Source organism: Larimichthys crocea, chromosome XII (genome assembly GCF_000972845.2).
Source record: "Larimichthys crocea isolate SSNF chromosome XII, L_crocea_2.0, whole genome shotgun sequence".
In the NCBI taxonomy this organism is placed as follows: Eukaryota; Metazoa; Chordata; class Actinopteri; family Sciaenidae; genus Larimichthys; species Larimichthys crocea.
Window position 1 is genome coordinate 17,977,416 of NC_040022.1, and position 26,585 is coordinate 18,004,000.

Sequence of the window (26,585 nt, forward strand, 5' to 3'; positions counted from 1 at the left end):
GGGGACCACCCGCAGTACCTCTGCAGACGCCCTAGGGTTATGAACCCCTGGTTGAAGACCCCTGATCTATGGGATCTTAAAACTGATGCCAACATTTGCTGTTAAAAAGATATATGTCAAAAAAAAAAAAAAAAAATCCAATATAAATGGATAATGAGATTGTGCAGTGGATAACTGCTGTCAGACTTCATTATATATCTGCTAATATTCGAGATGTTTGCTCTAAATGTTTGAATGAGAAAGGTGCTTTATTTCACTCTCTATGGGACTGTTTAAAGATCCAAAACTTCTGGAGGGACGTTACAAAATGTTTATCAGACATGTTTAACACCAAACTGCCCTTAAATGTCAAACTGTACTTTAAACAGACATTGAAACACACTAAACTTCTGGACTTTGGACTTCTACAACCCAAGAGGGCTATTGCACTGTGTTGGAATAGTATGGATGCACCATCACTGAGATCTGGATATGTGAACTTTTGGATTGTGTTGCTCTGGGAAGTTACAAGCGTCAATATTTTGTAAAGCTCTGGGAACCATACATAAATATCCATAAAGGTGGACATGCAGGTTTTGGCTAAAAGGAAACTGTAAATCTGTCGGGAAATATTTTATTTGTATTTGACCTTATATTGGTGCAAATTAAGAGGATGTATGTCTGTGTACTGTACATACTTGTAGTCTTAAATTGTATTGTTACTGTATGTTTTCCTGATGGGATGTTATAAAAAAAAAATGACAATAATCATACTGTGATAAAAAAAAGTGATGCCTCTTGTAATATCAGGAGGAGGATCCCAGAACATCCTAAAGAAGCTCCTAACTGGCACAAACTCATGAAAATAGCAGGATGTCAGTTCTTTTTCTCACCTATGAGTACTTTCTTATCCATCTTGTTTATACAAGCTGCTGTGACATAATTTCTCCAGTGTGGGATCATTAAAGTCTATCTTTTCTTATCTTAAATACATATACAGTACACGTAGCTTACAGGAGGGACCTCACATCTAAAATACTATCACACTACTTTTAATTAAACTACAAGGTGACTTACCCCATAAGACTGCACAGAATCATCCAATGAAGACTTTATTAAATAAATAGACACATGAATTAATAAATGACATTAGTAACAATCAGAGATAAATATACTGTAACGCTTTGAACAGTCTACAACTTTTGACGTTAAAGCTCACAGGTAATAAAACATGAACACAAACACTTTATATAAATAACACATTCATGTCACAGTACTTCTAAAATATCCCATCAAATATCCCAATGAAAGCTTCCTCTTCTTTGCTGCTGGTGCTGAATATGCAGTATGTAAAAGAAAAGAGGGAAAGGGTTAATCAGGCGAACACACAACTCTTTATAATTCGTCAGAATAAAAGCTTATATTTTCCTCTACCGTCTGTTGTTTGATGAGCTGGGGTCGGTGTTGGCCGGGACGCTCATTGATGAGAAGAAATCAAACCTTTTGGTAGGCGGGGCAAAGTGTGTCTTGCTCTGTTTCGGGAGATTTTCTGGTGCTTTTACTGTGATCTCTTCACGGAAGACGCTCGGCCTCTGCACGATGTAGGAGAGAAGCAAGCGTCACCAGTGTGAAGTAACTCAACTACTGAACATACATACCAGTAAAGATTTTAGAGGCATCTTTGATTGAGCTTAACCCGGAAGTCAGAAACCTTTATTGCTATTAATTGATATTTCTGCCCACAAAGAGAAAATCCCGTCAGCATCAGAGCGACACTGATGAATAAATAAAGTAAATTCACATGGTACAACAGACTGGCTACTAATACTGAATATGTACATTATATAAGCCTGCCTCCATTCTGTCTCTCAATATGGGATTCCCTGGGTTAAAAAACAAACAAACAAAAACATGTCAATGTCAGTAACCATGTAAACAACAGTGGTGTCCATGAATGAAGCACACACCTTTTTATTCCAGTCCAGTGTGATTCTGTTTTGTGGTCTGGCTGTAAATGGTGAGGCACCTGGTCTTCTGATTTCAGGACTTAATGTTGGTGAAATCAGCCTAAAACACAAATATACCGTATGTTATTAGTGTTTTAACTACAATATGAACCCTCATTGGACGATCTGAACATTCATTTAATCTCCAACATCTTCCTCATCTGCTTAATATCAAAACAGTCTTCATCCATAGCACCTTTACATTTCTGTTTAATCTAGTCTTCTCTCTACAAGTGGCAACATGCTGCTTTTAGCTGCTAAACAAGCACGTTTCTTTTTTTTACCATGTTGAGAAAATTCTTCAAAAACCTAAAAGGAAAAAAAAAGATAAAAGCTTCAAGTATAGCAGACATGAATCAGCTTCTGTTTGATAGAGTTTGTTTTATGCTGCTGCGTAGGTCATCTTTCACACAATATTTGATCCTCAGAGTTTGAAACAATCGCACCTTATCATAGGAGTTAATACAAGCATCACTTCCTGTTCTTACCTCAGTGGTGTTCTGGCCTCAGTGGTTATACAGGGTTCAACTTGTGAGTGACTGAGGAACATTGGTACAGCAGCAAATCCTACACATGAAACGTGTATGTTTATTAAAATCAAAACCAAATAAAGTTAGTCTTAGTTAGATGTATGAAAATCGATATGTTGATTTTTCAACCTATATCTCCTGAACAAACGTCTACCTGGCATGTTGTAGTCTGCAGGCTGCTGCTGGACTTGAGGTCTAGCATTAGTTGGACACAAGGACAACGATGTTTCGCTGGCACGCACCAAGTTCTCGTCATCAAAGTCGTCCCATTCATTTCCAAGATCAAAGCTGATGGTCGGTATTTGTGAGAATGAAGCACATTCACGGAGAGCGCTCTGGTCTGATCCAGCAGTGGACATCTTTGAATAAGTCGAGTTGGTTGTACTGATCTGGTTCAGATGTGGTTTCTGGTTCTGACTCACACCAACACTGATTCCTGGGTTCACCCACATTGAGGAACCTAAACAGGTTAAATAAAAAGTATGAATACAGCATCAAATGTTACCACACTTCAGCTTTCTTGGATTCAATCTGAAAAAAAAAGGGTTAGGGTTAGGGGTTAGCACCAAACCTGTCCACAACTTCACTTCACGTTATTAAAGTTAAACAATCATTCTTTAAAACATATGGGGTCCTTTATATTCAACATATGGAGAATGTGGATCTAAGTAATGTTATTAAAGTGACAGACTTGGTATAATGTAAGTTGTCCTCTGCAGATGCCTGAATTAACTTTGTTTAAATGTCTTTAAGTTTGGCAACAATTTACAAATAATGATAGTAGGACATAAATGTAACAACAGGGGAAACTGTAGTCATAATTTTATCGATTTGTATAGAAGGTTTTGTTTTTAATTAATATTTTTCTTTGCATTTTTGTTCTCATCTTTCAGATTCACTTGTTAGCACTGTCATCTCATAGCAAGAAGGCTCCTGGTTCAAACCCCGGGTGTTCCTTTCTGTGTGGTGTTTGCAGGTTCAAAGACATGCAGGTTAATTGGCCCATAGGTGTCAATGTGAGCGTGAATGGTTGTTTGTCTCTATGTGCTTTATGCATCATGTTTACCACTGTCAGTGTCATCCAGATGAACAACGTCTTGCAGCTGATCAAAGTCTTCTCCCGTCAGATCCACAGTCTCAGTGCGAGGTCTCACTAAAGCTTCACAGCGACTCCCTCCATACCTTCATCAAATAAAACAGGACATGAATTCAGCCTCGGACCATCAGAACTAATTGAAACTAGGGATTTTTTTTTACAGATTAAGAATCAAATTTGCAGCAGTCGTTCTAAAATTTGCACTAATGAATCAAAGTGTGTCTAAATATCATTGTAACTGTGAATACCTGGAGACATTAGGTAGCCTCTCTTTGGGTTTGAAGGCAAAGTCCTGCATGTGGACAGACACGGACTCTTCGCTCATTCTCATCTTGAAGAAATACACATCAACAATGCACATGCAGTTGGTATATATGCCATGTACATACTTAATGTACATACTATTGTTATATCCTAATACTAAACAGAGCAATTCCTGTACATGTATAATAATTATATCATAAGATCATTTTTGAATTATGACCTGCCCATACATAGATATGTAGAGCTGTTCCTCTATTCCTTACTTCTGTTTTTAATGTGTCTGGTATATTTATTATTTTTCTTTGCAGCAGTTCAACTTCCTACTTGTGTCACAGACATTTGTTTTAATTTTATCTTAGCCAGCCGTGACTTGGCAGTGACTCATCGGCTTCCTCTGAAGATAACATGAGGTGTTTTCCAGAGAAACAAATGACGGACACATAAACTTTTCACTCTATTGTACTGTGTTTGTGACTAAGGGATAGGACTGGTTTAGTATTACACAACCTCAGGTTTACAACGACGCTAAGACCAGGATGCAGTGATGGTGCCCTTGTACAGTAGTATTGTAACACACAGATAGTGGCAGAAGAGGAGACTCGGGGCTGAAATAGTCAGTCGGTGGCTGTTTTCCGTTTTCTTCCTCACCTTGAGTCGTTTGACAGGGGTCTGCGCGAGTGTGTCACTCCTGGTCCTCAGGTCATTCAAATAGGACGAGAAACTGGATTCATGATTTGCTGTCCTTTTCCGTGTCACGGTTACGCCTACTTTACCTTTGAGGAAGAAGAACTCTACAATGTCGACAGGCAACCGACAGGCAGTGGATTAGTGAAACACAAAAAGACATGTACACAGTGTATACTCACAGCAGTCGTGGCCACAATGATCCTTATTCTTGCAGAAGTGGTTGCACTGTCTTGTATTGCCTTGTCGGATTTGAATGAAGAGACAAAAACATCCAAAATATTAATCTTATCTTATCTGATGTTTTTTATTATTAATTATCATTAACAGCGTATAAGTTTAAGTGCCTTGGTCTGTAGCAGATGTGGAAGTTTGCCTCTGAGTTGCAGCCTGATGTATAGACTGTGGTTTCACTGCAGAGTGCAGCGGTCTCTGTCCAGCACGATCACATGACACGTAGTGTGGATTATCAGTTCCAAACCTCCTGGCCCCAGAGTAGTACACATTGAACTTCTGCTGAAGGTCCAGGCCCACTATAGGAGAGAAGCAGACCCACATGTACAGTAAATTGACTCACATAGCAATGATTGACAGTCCAGTCCAAGAATCTATAGCCAGGATGTGCTAAAACAAGATGCACGTTACATAAGTGTAACAACTGCAGAATATATGCTGTGATCTGATGAATTTTGATGTCGCAATACAGCAAAAATAAGAAATACCAGAAAATAGGCCATATTACAATGTCAATAACTGAGTAAATGCCTCATTTAGCTTGACACACATATCTCTCAGTGTCATGCTGCAAACTGACAGATGAGACAATTGCAATGATGCAACACAACATATTGTTATTTCCCCTCTATAAATAGATGATATTTTGATACTTTCTGTGTAAATTGCCGACATAGTTTACCATATTCTGAGCTGATGAGATTGACACTGATCTCCTCTCCTTTCGAAGCCTTTGCCACCTCAATTTTCTTGGACCAGCTACCACACTTCAACAGCACAGAGTCCCTGGTAAACAAACAAGATGATGAAGATGAATATATTCTCAAACCAGGTTTTTCTTTATATTATGGCGAGTGGTCAGCGTTTTGATTAGGCAGCACAAAACTGGAGGGAGCCTGGAGTTTTTATTTCTCACGTGAGCTTCTGTAGGAAGACCACAGTGTTGTCAGAGTTTCCGATGATCAGGGAGACGTAGTGGTGGTCGGGAGCTGTTCTCTTGGACAGCAGCTCTGCTTGGTTTTTTAGGTTTACCTTCACCACAATCTCCGCTGTGGCAGAGCTATATCTCGGAAGCTACAAAATACAGACATAAACTTGACGTAATATAATGTATTTGTCCCTTAAATAACTTTCCGGAACATGTTTTACCTGTTCCAAAGTGACTTCGTACTTCGGGAGATGTATGACAGATTCTTTGATTTGGTTTCCAAATGGCGGATGTCTGTTGAGAATCTGAATCAAAGAAATAAAGTTAGAAGAAGCCATATACATACGTATACTTTAGAACCTTATGTCAACATGCATCGCCACTACTCCGTAGTGAAATTATCAAATGAATGATTAAAAGTGTTTTTTCTTTAACTTTACACAGACTGACCAGCTCAAGCTCTCTGGCATTGGTTTCCTCTATTCTGATGAAAGTGGTGAGTCCTGCGTTCACCATGGCAGTTGACAGGGTCTGGCCTGAAACACACAGTGTTTATTATTAAATCTTAATATTTAGTTTGGCACTGCATGTACATCTAACAGGAGGAATGTTTGGTTTATTTATTAATATAATGTACGAGAATGAGACCATCAAACGACGATGTGTTCACCTATCTTCTCCAGCTGCCTGGAAACATAGGGCGAGTTTTCCCAAAGTTTGGCTCTGAAGCACTTAGCCAGGATCAGGGAGTTGAGCAAAGCAGAAAAACCGGTCTTTGACAGCTGACTCAGAAACTCTGACAGGCCTGATTGATAAAAATAAATAAATAAATAATCACAACTACAAACAAACAAATATCAGTCAGAGAGCACTGTTTACTTGTTACCCAACATACATTTGCTGATGCGCATCCCGTTCCTGAAGATCTTTGCCGTGTCCTGTGTGAGTCCAAACTCTTGAATCGGGATGGAACCCAACTGAGCCTGAATCAAGCTGAAGACAAAGCAATAAACACATAACGTGTTTACAGAGAAATCCATAAAGAGAAATTCTGCAATAAGATTAATAAAAAAGTATTACTTTTTTTATTCAACATTGCTTTAATGACTGAATAAACCTACCAGTTCACTTTCATCTCACTGGTTTTTATCTTTCCCTCAATGGGAAACCTGAAAAAATACATAACCAACTCATTTACGGTGGCTTGTGTCTGTTTCCACCATTATTCTTTTCCACAGCTTAAAATCAGCTGTCATGATACTGTACTGCAGGGGTTTTCAAAGTCTGAGACTGTGGCCCCTTCCTCCTCCTCCTCCTCCTCCTCCTCTTCAGACAAAGCTTGGAAAAAGGTGCCTACTTATCCACCTTAGTTTACTTGCTTAGTTTTGGGATCTATGGGATCATTTATGTTATTGGATCCCATAGACTCAACAACTATTTGACATAACTTTGGACTACAGCAAATACATAACAACGGTCTGTCCTAATGCATTTATTAGTTTCTGACTGCAGGAAAGTGCAAAAAACAGTAAAAACTTCTGCATCTCTGGACTACTGAGCCCCCTCTGGGGAGGCCCCTGCACTTTGAAAACCTCTGCTGTATCTGCAATAGTCAGTCTTGTAAACATGTCTGACCTGATGGTGGTCCTGTTCTTGTCCCTGTTCAAACATGTCTGACCTGATGGTGGTCCTGTTCTTGTCCCTGTTCAAAGTGTTCAAAGGCCTCTTTTCGTTCATTCTCAACTGAAAGTCGCTGAATTCTCTGCTCTTCGACATCAACTCAATCTGTGCATACAGCCACAGTATTTTTATTTTTATTTTTTAAATTACAATGGTTCGTTTTACGGGACACAAAATGTCACTCTATCTGCATTTTAATCAAAAACTGCTGCTGAGCATTCCTATAAACAAACCTACCAGGTCTGACAGGTTCTCTGTGCCGGCCACTTGACTGAACTGTTTCATGGTGTCAAAGGCAACACAGTACCTCGCCATCAACCTGCCGGCCTCTGCCGGGAACAAAAACAAACTACTTAACAGGTTCATTTCTTGAATATTAGCCTGAGATGAAACAAAAGAGTGAAGTAAAAAAAACAGAAAAAGAAACATGTTTTAACATCTTTCTTCTCTACCTGTTGGTTTGATGTTGATATCCTCATCCATGTCGATCAGACCAATGGAGGACAAGGAGTTGAGGTTCCTCAGACACAGTTCTATGAGAGGACAGGAGAAACAACAATCACTTTAAACTACAATAGTGCGTGGAGTGTTGGAGTAATGCGCACAATAACCCAAAAACCACAAAGAGGAGAGGACAGACATGATTAAGTGCCTTCAGTATAGTGGTTTAAATACAGTAATAGAGTATCCTGATAACAGCAACATGCCATTTTAGTGACTTCAAAGACATCAGATAGAGAAAAATCAGTTGCGGCCCACCTTGCAGTTTTGCCTCGATTCCATATCTGTCTAAGTCGGCGGAGAAACCTGAAATCGGAGTCAAGGCACACTGCACTGACTGGTTTCACATACAGAAATGACAAAGGAGCAGGACACTAAATCTGATCTGTTTGTTTGTTTGTCTTCAGAGATCTCACCATAGTATGTGGGGTTCTTGAGGGCTCTGATGTAGAGGAGGGTGGAGCGGATCCAGTCCAGAGCCATGTTTACATCACTGATGGTTTGGAGCACAATCTCAGCGTTCAGGTGCTCCATCAGGTGACTGTGTAAGCTGAATGAAAAAGAAATGCACTGATACCTCATGTACTAATGTATAATCTCTCTGCTAAGAGAGAACATTAGTCAGAGAAAGAAGTGGAGTGACTGAGCTGTAATACCTGCTCTCAATGATTTCCATCCCATTCATGAGTTTCATGTACTTGTCTTTGGTTTGGATCTTTGTCATGATCACTGCAGTCGCTGATGTGTCAAACTAGATGAAGAAAATAGTTGTTTTTTTTTACTTCATTCACAATATTTAAACAAATGCTACTTCCTTAACAGCTTCAAATACCTTCCTTGTGCTAAGGGTAAGAAAATTAATTAAGCATTCCATTATTATTCAGCCCTTACTTGTGGTCTTCCAGCACGGCCTATCATCTGCAGTATGTCGGCCTCGCTGTACTCCTCACAGGAGCCCGCCACATACTGCATGGTGGACTTGATCACCACTAGATGAGCTGGCAGGTTCACCCCCATGGCCAGAGTCCTGGTCGTGACTAGGACATTAAAAATCAGACCACAAGTGCAAATTCAGTGCCCAGGAAATACAAAAAAAAAGCATCAAAAATGTACCAGAAAGTGGTCATATTTTCTGATTGTTTCGCCCTAGAGTTTGGTAAATTCGACCTTATGCTCTTCATTAGAGATGAAGATGAGAATGTGTCTTCAAACAGAATAAAGCCTCATTTGTTACTCGTGACATTTTTGACACCACCCTGTAATTACAAAGTTCATGTTGAGGCGTCGCTATGTGAAATACTGTATGATTCAAGTTTTGTAACCTGTGACTTGCCTGTTTATGTCTGCAGCTTGACAAAGAAAAAAAAAACAGATCATGTTGAACGTTTATATAGACACATATCCATTTACGACAGCGCATAAATCATTTTTTGTCTCACAGAGGACAGGCAGGTCTGCCAGAGTGAAGGCCCTTTCTATCAACTTCCTATCAGACATGTCAAGTCCTGCATGGTGGTAACCAACACCTAACATCACCAGATCTGGACCACAAGCACAAAAAAAAGTTATACACTTGATACTTAGAGCCACAATCAAATGAACATGTACTTTCTCACTGCGTCTGGACTGGTTGGTCTAGACATTTCAAAAGGGGACTCACCTTTTAGTTTTGAATCCAGAACAGAGTTTGCATATTTCATCAACCTAAACCCAAAAAGAAGACCAAGCTTTCAGTGCTATAAATAAAGGTTTTCATGAAGGGTTTTATATATGGAGGAGTAAAAAAACATACCTTTGTTTGTGCTCAATGCTCATGATAAACCGAGCATCTTTGGCCAGAACTGTAGCTGACTGCTGGGCTCCTTTTCTTGTAGAGCAAAACTACAGGATAACATAATTATTACGACAGGAAGTCAACAAATCCCACCATCTTTATTAACTCTTAGTAACCTCACAACATTTTTCGATGACATGACAAAGGAAAACATACACACAAGCACACTTTGGCCTAATCCTCACACCCACCACCAGTGTAGGTTTCTGCTCGGAGTACGTTTGTATGATGTTGACCATCTTGTAGTTGAGCGACAGGTCGAACTTGAACTCTGTTTGGTTTGGGCTGCAGGGGAATCCCAGCACCACCTTCCTCAGCTTCACCGGACGGTGGCTCTCGTCCATGTCCAGATATGTGGCTGGACCACTCTCATTAGACAGCCAGTCTGCTATCTAACCACAGGCAGACAAAACAATGATCGGGCATGGGTTACTGATTCATACTAGAGATACAATGCAAACAAACTGTCTATGCACAACAGTGCAGTGATGCAGTGAAGCGCTGTTCTTAATTTGTCGCTATTTTTAAGCTTCTTTCTCTCTCAATCAGAAAACAGACACAGATATATCTGTGAATTAGAAACAAATTACAGCTGTGCTCTTTCATTTTTCTGAGCCACTTACATCAGATATGTTGGGTATGGTGGCCGATACAGCCACAAACCTCATAGAGAGGCCCGTCTCTGGATTCTGTGCTGTCCTGTGGGCATTTACAGCCTTCATCCTGCTCACCACAACTTCCAGAGTGGCACCACGGGTCGCATCCTTCACCACATGCACCTGAAAGAACAACAAACTTGGCTTTAGAAACAATCTAAATGTTCAACAGAGTCATTGTTATGTAGGTAAAATGAATCATTGCATTTCACTTTTAATATGAGGAGGTTCATCTCAGTCACTCCCATGATATAGGACCTGCACATGATCTACTATACTTTTTTGAGTGAACATACAATATGGTATAAGTAAATATAATGTAGAGTACATCTTCAAGGAGACTATGAGATACTATGATGTCTGTGGACAAACTCACTGACCTCATCGATAAGGAAGAGCCTGACTAGTTGCAACAGACAGTTGTCCTTCCATTTTCTTGTCATGCTGTCCCATTTTTCCTGACAAAGATAAATACAACATTTTGTATTCAAGTAAAACTTCAGATTTTTATTTTTCATTCTCATATTTCCGTATTGTTTTGTTGTGTTTGTGTTAATCGAGATGCGGTGCAGTGTCACTCACGGGCGTGGTCAGGATGATGTGGGAGTCCTGAATCTCAAAGAAGTCATCAATCTCCGTGTCGCCCGTCAGCTCCTTACAGGTCAGCCCAAGCGGGCCGAACTTTTTCTTCCAGCTCTCGAAGCACTGACTGCAGAGAGCTTTGATAGGGGCCACTGGAGAGAGCAGACGGTGAATCTTTGTAGCTTTGTTGTACCTCAAAAAGACCCCAAATCTACCATTAAATCAAAGATCAAAACACTTGAATGTTCAAAGGCCCAGTGCAGGATTACAGTCGGTGTATCGTATTGCTCTTCACTGACTTTGTTGTACTTTGCACTTAGTGATATCAGGTATAGTATTTCTTCCTTCTGCCTGAAATTCAATACATAAGCTCATATACCCAATATTGAGTCTGGAACATATAACCTTTCAGATTTAGACAAATCTACTCAGACTGGCACTCTACTGGTATATTAATCATGTTAACACAAACAAACAAACAGCTTATGCTCACTATAGACAGCTTTGAAATCTCTCCAGGGCTCAGAGGTTTCCATCAGCAGACGAATGATAGCCAGCTCAAACAGCACCGTTTTTCCAGATCCGGTTGGAGCACATGCCACAAAGTTATTGCCTGTGTAAAGAACCTGTGAATGAAACAAACATGAATGCCCTCCAGGAGATTTACAGGCGTAGTTCACTTCAAACAGGTTACAACAAGACAATGATGTTATTCATGATCCTCATCATTGTGTTTATAAAGGATTTCAGATAATGCTTACGTCATCGAGTGCTTTGGACTGGATGTAGTTGAAAAATGGGAACTCGTTGAAAACAGACCTGAACTTAGCTGCTGCGTTAGCACGGCTCAGGAAATCATACCACATCACTTGTGAAATTGCATTCCAAGCATTCTCTAGCGGACTTCAAACGCTGTCTGAAAACTGTAAATTGTGTCGACTTGACGCAGCAACAAAAAGGATACGGATTTCAGAAACTGGACGTAAAACTCCAGACCCAGAAGATCCTAAATGTCAAAAACACAAAACACACCACATTCATTCCACCTTGATGTGAATGTTTTAGGATTTTGTAGGGGATAAAATCTGTTTTATTTTGTAGTGAATGGAAGATAATTTTCTGTAGACTACAAAAGTTTCTGCTCTTACCATCTGCTGCTTCTACTATTTTACTTTTCACCACCTAGTGACCAGCATGTTTCATTACAATGGAGCGGTCAATGGGGAGAGCTCACCTCATTTCACCCCATCACACCCAAACACATTGTGGCAGCTGCTGCCATGGCTAGACATGGGCATGCTCATTAGCTGCAACACTTAACAGAAGCTGTATGAGTGTTATTTGGTAACCAGACATAGACGTATGAGCACAGCGCCCGTCTGTGACTGTGTGTCAGTGCAGTGCAGCACCTTGTATGCAGAGTGCCTGAGGCGTCATCGGTGGAACGAAGACTCTCTTTGTGCCCTTGTCCTGCATCTCTGCATGTGCCGCCTGCTGCGGGGGTCGGCTGCTCGCTGCAGATGAGCCCAGAGGAAGGGGGGCCGAGACGCGGAGCTTGGGGGAGAGAGGAGGAGGAGCTGCCTGGCTAACTGTCGCCGGTGGTGGCTGGCGAAGAGGAGGAGGAGGCACTGTCGTCATGGTAACCTGACTGAGAAAAGTTTGAGGTCTGGATGCTGTCTGGCTGCTGCCGCTACTGAGGTCATCTGTGTTTGACGAGTCACCTCCATTGTTCAACACCTGAACCTTGAACAAGCTGTTGTTGGAGGGAGGAGAGGATATGGAGGGAATAAACAATGCAAGGATGGGGGTTTATTTGAAGAAGGCCAGGTATTCTGACCTCTAACATGGGGGATGATTTAGCATCTTTTCATGTTTTTATGAACGATCCAGTGATGTCATAAACAGTGAATCAGCACCACATTACATCTAAGGACAGCAAAAAACTGGAAATATGTTTTTCATAGAGTAGATGACATTAATCCTGCTAATTTGAGGGTTTTTAAAATTGTGTTTTGCATCCGCCTCCGAGGAGAGAAAATCCTTGGTGACCTGTTTTTTTATAGCCTTAAATGTTCACCATTTTTTACCGTCTGAAAACAACTGACACTTGCCTTCTCCGTAATGGCGGGCTTTTACTGAGGCCCAGGGACAAACACCTCTGGCTGATGGCTGCATGTCTTTCATCTCCTCCTCTGCCACTCTGACAGTAATCCTTGAACCCGTCACCTCCCCAAAAGCCGTCACATCTGTCGGTGCCGATGCTGTTGTTCCCACCCTGAGTTTCAATCTCTTCCTCATCATTGTTATAACTGTGAGGACTGTTGATTGGACTGGCAAACCTTCTGGATGGAGGTTGTAATATCTTGGGTTTCTGTGAAAAACCTGTGAGAAATATAGAAGAGGGAAAAGTGTTTCATCCATTCAAGTTGTTAGTAGCTGTAATTTGGGGCCTGTAAAAAAATGCCCTTTTGCTTACTGATGAAAATAATGTACAGCAGGGGATTGACCATTCCAGTCACAGTAATGATTATGAGAATATATAACAAGACAGAGATCCCAGTTGGTTTACATAAATCAGGGACAAATTGGGAAAGCTTTCAAGCCTATTCAAGCTACATGTCAGTGAGTCATACAGTTAAATTTAGTAGGGCTTCACTAGGCCTGATACTGAGCAGTTTACTCAAGTCAAGTGAAAAGGAATTCATCCTAATCCAAAGCACAACATACTGCATAGGGTGGAGAGAAAATCTGCCTCCTCCTGCATATCTTGAGTGGCTGGAATCTGAGAAAGAGATGGAGGCGCTTCCAGCTGCCATGGCCTGGCCTCCTGGTGCAGTGGCTTTCTGTGAAATACAATCCAGTGGGGGGAAACATGAATTCAACTGAGAGAGGAGGAAGAGAAAGGGGTGATGAGGGGGTAATCTCTTTGTACTCACACTTTATGGACAAGGGGTTTCTCAAAAAAAAGATCATCCAGTGACAAGGTGCAGTCGTCCGAGTCCAACATCTCATCAGATCATGTCATCAATGTCAGGCCACTATGGATATTGGTAGGGGGGAAAAAACAGAGATAATGTGGATGCAAAAACAAACCAATATATGTGTAGCTATGTCCTGGATTCACAATATAAATGATGAAATAAGGCTTTTTTGGGGGGGAGGTTTTAAATGGCAACAAGACTAACATGGGAGATGGTTTATGCATCTTTCCATTTTTCTCTCATGACATCCTTGGATACTAAGTCTAACACTGTATAGTAATGGGTACATCATAATCAAACAGTGAATGGATAAGAGAGACAGTCAACACCACATATTTCCTTTTTTATACACACAAAAACAAAGACAAAAAAAGGTTTATGTTCTATAGTTAGCATCTATATCCCTCTTTATTTAACTGAAGCGTTTAATATAGGTTACTTATAGTTAAACAAAGCTATATGAAACATGTATCACACAGTAAAACAATTATTAGGTTGTGTTTCTACTTTTTGCTGACTGAGCTCTGCTAGCTTTAGCATTAGCTGCCAGTTAGCTGGTTGAAGCTAACAGTTAGCCACATTTAAATATAAAATTAAAATGTACATTTATCAGTTAGCTGATAGCTGGCATGTATCTTATACAGTTTAAGCAAGGGTCTTTGTCTGTGTCTGAGTTGTCTGCACTATTTAGTCACCTACCTCTGATAATAAATACATTTACTCCAAAGACATTAGCACTGGGTTTAGCCAGGTCAGAGGTTAGCTCCCTACATTTGATGTTAGTCATCTGTCAGTGACTTCATTTATCAGCTTATTTTTATATATTAACAGCACTATAGCTAGACATTATGTTAAAAAATATCACCTAAATATCCTCAGTGGAATTTAAGCAGGCCAGCTGTAAGTGTGGGATTGATTTAATACTTTGTTTGAACGTGTTTCCTCTTTGAAAGCACAGACACTGCTCCGGCTAATCACCGGCTACGAAGGCAACAAAGACCTGTGAGAAGACACAACCATGGGGGCACACTGGGAACATCTCTCCTCTGTTGGCACACAATTCTTGGTCTGTGCGTCAATGACAAGTTTGAACAGCCAAACCAGATGTGCTCTTTAACAAACAAGTCAAATAGTGACTCAAGTTTCCATTTATGTTATCAATTAAAACGGTGATTAACCGCCATCAACCTAAAAAAAAAAAAAAAAAAAAATCTGCTACCCAAAGGAGATGGTCATTAACTCAGGTTTTTTATGCCTCCTATCTGGACTGAACCATTTCAATTCTTTCGGGGGAACATGGCGCCGACTCGAAACATAACGTGACGAAAATAAACGCAGCTACAGCTCGGGTGAGTGTTTAATTGTATTTGTTTTATCATATAGTCACACAAACAAACGTGATTATTGAAGCATTTCTTTGTTCTGTTAGTGTATCGCGAAATGTACGTACGGTTACCCTTACAAAAGAAATGATCTGTCCCACACCAGACCACCACGGAAAATGGCGACTGTGAAATAGATGGAAGACGAAAGTAAGAAATTATTCAATGCAGCGTATAAATTGTGCCCTGTCTGCATCCGCACCGCTCGGAGGTAACGTGTGTTTGTTTTTCATCATTTTATTGATACGTGTTTAGCGAGTAGCGAGGGACGGCTGTCATTAGCTGTAGTTTAGCCTGAGGAATAGGTTTTGGTATGGAGCAGCCTTAATGGAATGGTCTGCAGCTCCTGCAAGCAGCATCCAACAACACAGCGTGATATAAACGCCAAAGAAATGCAACCATACCCTCACGGAACATAGTGTGAATAATCAAATTTGCTCTGAATTTAGACGCGTTTGGAAACCCATCCCAACTATTGTGGGATGGCATATGACTGAACTACTATGCTGAAAGTTTTTAGCTCTATACAAAATCCACAACCGCTCATCAGAAGCCATTTACGAGGTCCATCCCTTTGCAGTTTTGGTGCTGCTGTGTACATGTTAGAAGACACCATTCCCTGCCACACCAGCATTCACTTGATATGACACTTTTATTGCCCTTCAAATCCAACACCTTTCACTCCAGCGACCTTGTAGCGTTATAAATGGCCACAATTAATCTTAGAAGCAAAGACACAAGTATGTGTTATATTTAGCTTTATTTCACTTTGGGGTCAGTGAATGCTGATTTTGTCACGAAGCTAAGTCTGGTGGCATTACAAGTGACTAAACTGTTTACTTTTCTCATCAAACAAGCACATTACAATAAGAAAAACAAAAAATACCTATTCCAAACTCTAGTTTATAAAGGAAACAGTCAGTATTGAATTTGTAAACATGCTCGTGTCACTGTTAAACATGTTAAAAGCTGCCGATAATTATCATCTTAAACAGATGGTTAAACCACCTTACCCGCCACTGATTTATATTTGTATTTAAGGCCGTAACTAATGTTATTCATTTAATCTGCTAATTATTTTTTCAATTAACTGATTAAAGGTCCAGTGTGTAAAGGCTAAATCCCACCACGCACATCTACAATGTGTTTCGGCTGCATTGTAGCCAGCAGAGAGATCTTGGCAGTTCTAGACAGTGTTTGTAATTCAGAAGTGTCCCAGACTCGACTCCGCGGAGAATACGTGGCTGTTCTATTTTTGACTGATATTGCGACTAGCTACGTCAAGCAGAACAGAGCGGATCAGCATCCACAAATAAACCACAAAGAATCTGGTCAATTCTCATATAAAACATAATCGCAATAAAACACACTGCGGAGAGTCCCGATTGTAAAACCAGATCTATTTAACTACGTAGCCTAATTACTCCTGGTAGAAACACATACACAGAGGAAAAATGACCAAATCTGAGCAAGTTAACAAAGTCTGGTGGGCAAAAGCAAGCCAGAACCATGTAAAGTGAAGCCTATGCGCAAGTGTCAAAAACAGCAGTTCCTCAAGTGGCCACTAGAGGCTAGCTACAGAGCAAGTTAATCTCCATAGACCCCATATTAAAATGTTTGCTTGGTACAAAAAATGGTTTTGGTCTCTATGGCTAATTTCCCAGTGACAACTATACTGAATTTCTACCTATATAAATATAGTATGGCGTAAAGTTATGCGGAATTAACAGCGTGGCTGCTTTGATTGACAGGTGGGTGCAGTTATAGGTGGCTTGTTTGAGCACCCAGGTGTCATTTGGCTCGCCTCAGGTCCACTGACGATCCACGTCTTTGCCGAGTTTTAGATTAGCCATTAAAAGGACTGCCAAGATGGCGGTGGCCAGAGCCACACATAAGTGACGCCATGCATACTGTGTCCATTCTACGTACTTTCATTGGGCAAAGCCGCCTGCTTCTGAAATGCTCCTGGTGGGGTATAAAGACGCAAGGAACATGGACCAAAACGGCATTGTGGCCGTGCCCAGTGGGATCCAGGGGTAAAGGTAAAATCCCATTGGGCACAGCTGCAACATACTGCCCTCTCAACATCTGGTGGAGGTGATTACAACCGTTCCAGACAAAGTTTGTAATTCTACCAGAAGCATCACAGTGCGTCTCAGAAGCATCTCTTTGCTCTGCTCTGTGGAGAATACCCAGCTGTTCTAATTTTAATGGATGTCGCGTCATGCAGCACAGAGCAGTTTGAGCTGACCGAAAATTAGATGCAGAAGTGGCATAGAGAATCCATTCAACTTTCAAAAGTAAAACACCCTGTGCAGACTCCTGATTGTAAAAACAGGCAAAAGAGAAATTATTTAATTACGCAGCCTTATTACTCAAGGTAGAAGTACATAGACCAAGGAAAAATTACCAAATATGAGCAAGTTAACAATCCAGGGGTCACTCCTGGATTCCACATGGCGCAGCTCTGGGACGTTGCTACCGCAACGCCATTTTGGTCCGTTCTCCATGCAAAGTGTTTTAAAAGCAAAACGTTTTGCCTGCCAGACTTTGAAGTTGCTCAGATTTGGTTTTTCCTTGGTTTATGTAATTCTACCATGAAGTAGGCTACATAGTTGAACAGTTTCCCTTTTGTCTGTTTTGTCTGCACGGGGTGCTTTATTCTGAAAATTGATCAGATTCTCTATGCCGTTACTTCGTCTGACTTCCGGCCAGCTTGAGCTGCTCTGTGTTGCTTGAGGCGAGTGGTCATCAGTCAAAAAAAGAACAGCCACATATTCTCTGGAGTAGAGAGCTGCTTCTGAAACCCGCTGTGGTGCTGCTGATGGAATAATAATCATTGTGTAGAAGGGCACAAACAGCCCCAGTGGCTGGGTTAAGGTTAGCTACGCTTTTGGGTGGCACAAATTTTTAAGCCAGTTTTTAGTACACCCAGCAGTCTATGGACTACTGTTCTAACACCTCGACCCCACTGTGCATGACTGTTACGTCACAGCCAAGATGTTGTTTTTGCCTGTACTTCACGACTTCAAACCCCACCAGTGGCATCTCAGAAGCGGAGTGTTTTGCCTACCAGGCTTCCTTGGTTCATTTGTTAAATAGGCTACATAGGTCAAGTATTTCCCTTTTAGCTGTTTATACAGTCTGTGGTTTATTTTGAAAATTGGATTATCTATTCCGTTTTGTGTCTGACTTCCCAGACAGTCTGTGGTGATTGATGCGGGTGATGACTTTGTCAGTCAAAAATAGACAGTCTTGTATTTGCGTATTCTCCTTGGAGAATGCAATACAGAGAGCCGCTTCTTAAACGATTCAGAAACACATCGCAGCACTTCTGATGCGGTCACAAACATCGTCGAGAACTGCTGTAAGCAACTCAAGTACACAAAACGTGTTGCAGCCATGTCCGGTGGGATCCAGCAGTAAGAGTCCAAATCCAGATTTATTTTTCTTTTGTGGGGCTGCCATAAAACAACGTAGAGTCAACTGGCAAAAAAGTTGAACAGACTCAGCTTTTGCTGCAAATCAATCCACTCTGTTGGCCAATCAATTACACACATTGCATTGTAATGTGAATGCTGTATATTTACAGTTTATCTAGTAATTGTCACAACGAAAGACAAACTTGTTGCCATCATGATAACTTTTCAGAGATGCGAAATCTGACCTGTGGGCATTAAAGATTCTAAGACTGAAGGCTTTACTTTTCTTTTCAGGTCATGGCAGCGGAAATGTCATGTCTGACTGGTGTTGATGAAGACGACAAAGATGCAGATCCTGAGATCAATGCCCTCACACTCCTGCAAGAGCCAGTGAGAATGGCGCAAGAAACCGCCCCTTGCACCGATTCTTTTGGCAAGCCTTCTCTGAAGCAAAACAGTGTCCTAGATGTTCTGTCAGACACAGATATGTTGTCTCCAGTTGGTCTGGGAAATGGACCTTCTTCACATCAGGCTACAGAAGCCCATGAACTCAGCAGCATCTCCACAGAGAAAGAAGAGGCAAAGAGCATCACCCCACTAAAGACTGTACAGGAAATTGACACTGCAGGAATTTGGGGTTTTGACGTAGACTCACCTGAGAACTCACTGGATAATTTTAGTAGTGCTAGTGATCTTCAATGGGACCCCCACAAAGAGTTTATGCAGTTTCTGTGGGACAACCATGGTGATTCCCCTGGTGAGGAGCCTAAAGAAGAAGTCCCTCCTTCCAACAGCCAAAGGAGAAGGAAACGGAAAATGGACATGGTTGTCATGGTGGATCCCTCAGAAGACCTTTACCCTGATCTGAGCCACAAGTCATCTGAGGAACTATCTGATGCAGAAGGCCAAGTAGACTCCAGTCCTGTCAGAAAAGTCCGAAAGTCAAGAAAGTTTTCCAAGTCACAGTCGCCAACAGTGAAAGTTTCCAAGTATCCCAATGGAACTGTAAAGGCCATTAAGGAAATTCTTTACAATACACCTGCAAGAAATTCACATGAAAACAGTATAAGTCATGGGCTTTCACCATTGAAGAGGAGGCTTACAATTAATTCTCATTCAGAGGAGAAGCCATCATGTTACCCTTGCTCAAAATGTAAGCTCGTCTTCAAGAAAGAGCATCATTTGCATCGTCATATGAAGTCTCATGTTGATCCTCCCAATATTCTGCCAAAGCCTTTCATTTGCCGAGAATGTGGGCAGTCCTTCAGACAAAGTGGTTCACTTATCGAGCACATGTCTATCCACCAGGAAAAGAGAGAGAGACTCACTGAAGAGATTAAAGGCATGAATGATAAGAAGAAAGAGGATAAAAACGTGAAGCTTTTCTGTCCTCAGTGCCCGTTTGGAACAAACTGCCCAAACACGTTTGTTCAACATGCAAAAACACATGAGAAGGACAAGAGAAAGTTTAGATGTGACAAATGTAGCTTCAGGACTATGAGTGAGAGTGATCTTAGAAGACATAACATTATGCAGCACACTGTTATTACAGTAAGAAAGCAGTTCCAGAATGATGACCCTGAAATCTTCTCCTGTAATGTTTGTTCTTATAGAGCTTTTAGCAGAAATGTTTTTAAGAATCACCTTCTGCGGCGGCATCAACAAACCTTTGAGGAATATGAAGCTACGCAGCATAGTGAGAAAAATGCACAACCATCAAAGGAGCAGCACATGCCCACTTGTAAAACCTCTGTAGAAGATGCAGAGTTTACATCTAAAATCTTGATAAAAAATCAGATCTCTTCTAAAAGAGCATGTTCACCTAGTGAGTCCAGTGACATTTCAGACTTGTTCAAAAATAGCAAGATTAAGACTCTCAAGTCCCAACTAACGGAATCTAAGCTTGACAAATCCATTAATGTTCTCTTATCCCGACAAAGACATGGAAAGAAAACTGCGGAACAGAAGAAGGAAAGCAATAATTGCAGCACGTCTGTTCAGGATTACAAAAGTGACGAAGATGAATCTGATGAGTTGCCAGGAACATTGACCGTCAAGGTTGAAGACACAGCTTTATCCCCAAACGGCCCTAGGGTGCCATCCAGTGCAGCTAGAAGAGATCCTAACAGCAGTGTACCCAAGTTGAACGTGGATCAGTTGACAGTCAAAAAGTCACCATCTAAGAGGAAGATGTCCACCCCATATCGCAACACCTCTGACCAGGATTCATGCTTCATTTTACCAAAACCATTGCCAAGTCCCAAGAAAATAAACCAAGAAGAAGAAGTGTCAGACTATGATGAAAAAGATATTTTCCAGTTTAATGATACAGATCCCAACACTAACCTTTTTGACGATGGTATCAAGAAAGAAAAACAAAACATCATTTATACCTATAGCAGAAGAATGTCCATGAGGGGTGCCCTTCAGGCATCTAAAAGGCTATTCGAGAAAATAAAGACTGAAGAGCAAGAACAAAACGATCCTGAAATCAAAGAAGAATCCATAGAAACAGAAGTATCTGAAGAAACTTTTGACCTCCACCAAATACCATTGGGGGAATCCTTTGCAGAGGACCCATCGGAGTTGGAATCAGACCGCAAGAATTGTCCGTACTGTCCTGCAGTCTTTGAATCAGGCGTTGGATTGTCCAATCATGTCCGAGGGCATCTTCATCGGGTCGGACTGAGCTACAATGCACGCCATGTAGTGCCTCCTGAACAGGTGGCTTCTCAAGACAGGAGGCCACGAATTCGACGGAAGATTTCAGCATTCCGGAGACTGAGAAAAGGTACTTGCACAGTCATTGTATATTCTTCATATTACAGGAAAACTATGCTTTATTCTAAGTTGGCTTTTATTTTTGTGGCTTTGGCCATCAGTTCTTTCAGTTATCAGCATAGTGAGCATAGATCTTACCAATTTATTGCTGTATTCTCATAACACGGTATCATCGCTAAAACGTAGATAGCTTGTTTACAACCTGTATAATTATTTGTTGTCTCATTGGACCTATTCTTAGCCATGTAGCCACATCTTAGATCTCATACGTACTCATTTACTTTGGTGAGTTCAATCTTCTCATGACTGTTAAAATCAAATTTTAAAACTAGGTTTTAATTGTAGTTTTCCATTTCTATGTACTTTGATGTTAGAAAATTAAAATGTGTCAGTATGTTTCTGATTTATTTGTTATTTTTTACAGCGTTACGGCTGGAGTCTGGAGACTCTGAGACTGTGAAGAGCATTCACTCCTGTCCACTATGTGGGGACGCATTTGATAACAGGACTGGGCAGTCCAACCACATACGAGGCCACCTTAAAAAGCTTGGTAAAAGCTTTGCGACAAAAAACAAATCCCCATTATTTTTACTGCGAGAGTTGATGCGTGACAAGAAGGAGTTCCAGCGGGCACTTCAAATTCTGGGAAAGAGACGAAACCATTTCCAATACGGTGCTTCACCAAAGCTGTCCAGTGTTGATTGTTTCACACCACCGCCCATTGGAATCCCAAAAAATAGTTCTATTCAAAGCGTTTGCACTGAAGCCAAACCACTGATGCCGCTGTTTTCTTTAGAAATGGAATCTGAAAAAAGGCAACTAGAGACTAAGCTGGATGTTAAAAATTCACTCTCAGGCACGACTGCCTTGATAGGAATTCTGAAGAAGAGGAAGTGTCAGGAAGATGCCCGACTAAAGGGGTCCTCTCAGATGTCAAGGAACACATTATCAGTTTCTTCAAACAGTGAGCACTGTCCAGGATCAAAAGTTGCATCTTCACTGCCAAAGTCAATATCCGGTGAGTAACTTCCTCATAGTAGTAACCAAATAGGTTTGAGTAGAAGTATTTTGTTTAGTTAAGTATAGTCTGTAAGAATGCCAAAATTCTCTTGCTGAATATCTCTTTAAGAACTCAGAAACTTACTAAAGAACACAACAATAAAGTTAATTTAGATGGCACGTATCGACAGGTACTACAGTTTTGAAATTTTAATGTCAATATTACAGTGATTCAAAACTTGTTTTGGTCACAATTTTTCATCAAATCTCCATAAAAAATGTTATAAAAAAATGTGTGTGTGTGTGTATATGTGTGTGTGTGTGTGTGTGTGTGTGTGTGTATGTATGTATGTATGTATGTATATATAGTGCAATTTAGTAGTTTATAGTGCAATTTAAATTGTGTTTTAAAGAGTATTATGCATTATGTACATTAAAAATTTCCTGTCTTAGTTTTAAAAGGTTTGTGAAAGGTAAACAAAATGTATATTCCTAAATTCAAATAGAGACATTGACATCAATGCCAGCTGTTTTGAAGCCAATATGATCATCAGATTTTATGTTGTAGAAGTGAGGTGTCATCAGCCTAAAGACGTAGAATGACATTGCCAAGATACCTTCAGATTATCCAGCCAAAACGGAACAGCATGTTGCACATTATTAACTCATTATTTTGTCCTTTTAAGTGTCATATAGCAGAAATTATCCATACACATGTTCTGTATGGAACATTACTTCTTTGTGACTTTGAGAATTTTTTGATGAAGTCTTCAAGTAAAGCAATCCTCTCTTTGCTAAGACTTAAATTTATAATGTAAGTAATATGTATTGTGAATTTAATAATAATGACCTGCATTAACCATATTTGGAATAAATTCATATAATATTTTTAGATTATATTGAAAAGAACACAAATTCTTTCATAGTAATGAATTGTGTAACATTATAAACTTGAAGGAAAGAGCCTTGTTGAGACCAGTCCGCCAGTTTCACAACACCACTAACAAATAAGCCATCACCATTTTTATATTTTCACTTATTTGTTTGTTTTTTGTATGTTTTATCTTTTTACAGAGAAAGGTGAATTCAACAGGAAGGTGTGCGTCCATTGCAATGCGACTTTCCACAGTGGAGTTAGCTTGTCGAATCACCTCCGAGCATATGCAAAAAGAAAAAGGACTGCCTTACTTGAGGGATCCAGTAAGTGCCATCAGTAACAGCTTAAATCAAACACAAAGAAAACAGCCAAAAATCACAGGATCAGTCTGGGGTATTTATTCCACCTGTCCACCACAGCATTGACCCAAAATGACTTAAATGCTAGCAATATGGAGTTTTTAGTCACTTGACCCAAATTCTTTAAGAAGTAGTAGTATGTCAAGATTGACCCTGAATTCTCACTGTGATACACATATAGACCTGCCTTTAGCCACATAAGTAAATACATTATATTAACCTATATTCCTCTCTCCTGTGAAGTTTGTACATAAACAATGTTATGTTTATATTCACTGTCTCTCGCCAAAGCACATCAGGTCTACCCTTAAAGGATTAATGAGTGTGTCTTTTCTGTTTTTAAGTTTTTTTTTAATATTTCAAAACTTTCATTGTTAACCTCCATGTTGTCCAGGTAGGACTCATCTTTCATTTGTTTTATTTGCATATTACTCACCATCAACTGTCAGTGTTTTCACAACTTTTCATAACCATTTATTTACATTCTCAAGAAACTCAATATTATAATATTGACCAAAAACTATATATCTAATCAGGCATGAAGGAGGTAAATTCTTACTACCTTCCTTCCTTCCTTCCTACCTTATAATACCCATTAGCCTGGTCACTCTTTCTCGTACTATTTATAGGAGTTTTCAATAAATGACTGTATAGGTATGGTAGCAGAAATCTCACAATCATATTTCAAAACCTCAGCAGTTAAAGCCAAAACTGTCTGTGTGGCTAGATACCACAAGAGGTTGTGACGTCCAAATCATAGCTATAATTAGTGTACCAGTGGTTATTTGTGTCCTCCCCAAGGTAAGGCTCTAGAAGGGCGTCAGTAAGTGAGATATTGAAAAGATTTTAATTGTGGAGCTTTGTGGGTGCATCTGTGGGAGGAACGACCTCTTCTTGGCAGAAAGCCTTCAGGGCTTACTTTCCTGCAGGCACCGATTGTCACACTTATATTTTGGGCTTTGTGTCTGAGCTGCACTGGATTATCCAATGCACAAGACACGGAGCCGGCCCATTCACCTCACTGGCCCAAGGCCAGACCATGAGTATGAATAAAGCAAGGGCTAATGATGTCCAGACATCTGAAAAGTGTGATTCTCTGAGCTAAAAAAAATGAACATCACTAAACAATATCGGTGGTTATCATAGACCATTTCAAATGTTAAATTGGGATAGCTGCTCTGTAATCTCAAAGATATCTAATAAATTAAATTCTGTCTTTCAGCATTCGACTGTAAAGCAAGGAGGCAACGCTCAAGGCCTGGATCAAAGAAGAAGACACTGCCCTTACCACAAACCCCAGAGGAAATGTACAGACTCACCTGCAGGTAATGCTTTTATTTCTTTTATAATATACAGTACGTACTTATACTTTTTTAAAATGGTGGATATTTTATCTACATCTCCATCAGACTTCAACAATGATTGTTGACTATTTGCCCCAGACAACCAGATAGGACCATGGTCAAATGATTTTCATTTATTCATTAAACTAAAACTGCAGAAATGACCGAGAGACCTGTTGTCATTGAGCTAATCCAAGAATGGCTCTGTATTTCTTCCAGCACTGGGAGCAAAACAGCACAGACTGTTTTAGCAAGTGGACAATGATCCGATATATAAACGCACCACGAGGTTATCCGAAAAACCGTGTCAACCAACTGATCTAAAATGACCAATGCCCAGTTGGTCAAAATCAGTTCCTATGAATGCTATTCAGTAATTTGACATCTTCTGTATTTACTTTCAGACAAGATCATAGTCTACAGCCAAATGTCAGCAAATAAATGATAGGCTCACAATGATGCTCACCATTAAGGAGTGTGTTAGCTAACATTTGCTAATTAGCATTAAACAGAGTACAGCTTAGGTTGATGGGGATGACATTATTTTCCAAGTGTTGGACAAATTAAGAGTTAAGGGCTCACCAAAGTCAAAGTCAGGGGATCACCATAATCAGTAGTCTTTAACTTCTGTTTTTACAAAATCTTATAACATCCATTAATTTCAGTTGAGATAGAAGTGGTGGAAAATCCAACAGACAGACATTGCCATCCCTAGATGTGCCGCTAGAATGGCAAAAAAACACTATTGATTAATCTCATTTTCCCTTCACAGGTTCTGTGACCTCGTCTTCCAGGGTCCTTTGTCGGTCCAGGAGGACTGGATTAAACATTTACAGAGACACATTATGAACACTAGTGTCCCTCACACTGGGCTAGGCATGGTAGAAGTGACCTCGCTGCCCATGACCCTCAAGACTGACCAAGACAGCTCTCTGACAGCCACACATGCTGCCTCATGAAGCCAATGGGGACCTTTTTAGATTTCACTAGATTATGTGTATGTACATTGGATGTTCTTTCACTTTTTTTTTTTTTTTTAAGTAAATGAAATACTGGTCAAAAGTACAATATTTCTCAGTCATGGAGATATTGTACATGTTTGGACATTTGGAAAAAAGTGAATTATTTTGGATATTGTTACCTTTTTCTGTTTTTACATGGTCCATTTATTGGAATTCAATTCCAAATGGACAGACTGTTTTTTCTTGTTTTATGCAGTAATGTAGTGTGGAATCCATTTCTAATGAAGACAACTTTTACCTCAGATTTCTCATGGTTTGAGTCCGTTTTTGTCAAAATATTTGAGAACACCTCTCTTCTGTATCAATATTCACATTTACAAGAAACACATAGAATCATGTTTTCTTTTTTTTTTGTTGCAACATGTTCAATTCCAACCCCACAGTCCGTTTTCAGGCCACATATTTAGTGAGATGAATATTTTCACTGAAGGTGACAGCACCTGAA

At 40.2% G+C, this 26,585-nt stretch overlaps 2 protein-coding genes across 11 annotated transcripts; one reads left to right on the forward strand and one right to left on the reverse strand.

Moving 5' to 3' along the window:
* Positions 1–1,081: 1,081 nt before the first annotated feature.
* hfm1 (helicase for meiosis 1) lies at positions 1,082–15,470 on the reverse strand. 8 transcript variants are annotated; one of them, XM_027284945.1, is made up of 39 exons: positions 14,821–14,926; positions 13,911–14,012; positions 13,702–13,817; positions 13,086–13,356; positions 12,384–12,727; positions 11,939–11,980; positions 11,736–11,806; positions 11,468–11,600; positions 10,975–11,126; positions 10,773–10,850; positions 10,360–10,515; positions 9,928–10,128; positions 9,695–9,783; positions 9,563–9,606; positions 9,342–9,443; positions 8,794–8,939; positions 8,559–8,653; positions 8,319–8,452; positions 8,161–8,208; positions 7,854–7,934; positions 7,639–7,730; positions 7,400–7,506; positions 6,843–6,890; positions 6,617–6,714; positions 6,392–6,526; positions 6,172–6,257; positions 5,943–6,026; positions 5,710–5,867; positions 5,476–5,579; positions 4,907–5,092; positions 4,742–4,801; positions 4,524–4,648; positions 3,860–3,903; positions 3,582–3,697; positions 2,670–2,975; positions 2,474–2,552; positions 1,947–2,046; positions 1,414–1,571; positions 1,082–1,313 (listed from the first exon to the last, which is right to left on the reverse strand). In XM_027284945.1, the coding sequence occupies exons 2-39, from the start codon at positions 13,979–13,981 to the stop codon at positions 1,259–1,261; spliced, it is 4,515 nt and encodes a 1,504-aa protein (XP_027140746.1). In that variant the 5' UTR covers positions 13,982–14,012; positions 14,821–14,926; the 3' UTR covers positions 1,082–1,258. The 8 variants fall into 8 exon arrangements, with proteins under 8 accessions (XP_027140746.1, XP_027140745.1, XP_019114607.2 ...); XM_027284944.1 differs by lacking the exon at positions 14,821–14,926 and adding an exon at positions 15,418–15,470 and having other exon boundaries at positions 1,083–1,313; positions 3,860–3,942; XM_019259062.2 differs by lacking the exon at positions 14,821–14,926 and adding an exon at positions 14,956–15,069 and having other exon boundaries at positions 1,083–1,313; positions 3,860–3,942.
* znf644a (zinc finger protein 644a) lies at positions 15,189–26,502 on the forward strand. 3 transcript variants are annotated; one of them, XM_027284947.1, is made up of 7 exons: positions 15,189–15,304; positions 15,444–15,487; positions 19,054–21,550; positions 21,965–22,558; positions 23,614–23,739; positions 24,998–25,100; positions 25,891–26,502. In XM_027284947.1, exons 3-7 carry the CDS (start codon positions 19,057–19,059, stop codon positions 26,075–26,077), a joined length of 3,504 nt encoding a protein of 1,167 aa, XP_027140748.1. In that variant the 5' UTR covers positions 15,189–15,304; positions 15,444–15,487; positions 19,054–19,056; the 3' UTR covers positions 26,078–26,502. The 3 variants fall into 3 exon arrangements, with proteins under 3 accessions (XP_027140748.1, XP_010731637.2, XP_019114609.1); XM_010733335.3 differs by lacking the exon at positions 15,444–15,487 and having other exon boundaries at positions 15,198–15,304; XM_019259064.2 differs by lacking the exon at positions 15,189–15,304 and having other exon boundaries at positions 15,444–15,548.
* The last annotated feature ends 83 nt before the right edge of the window (positions 26,503–26,585 follow it).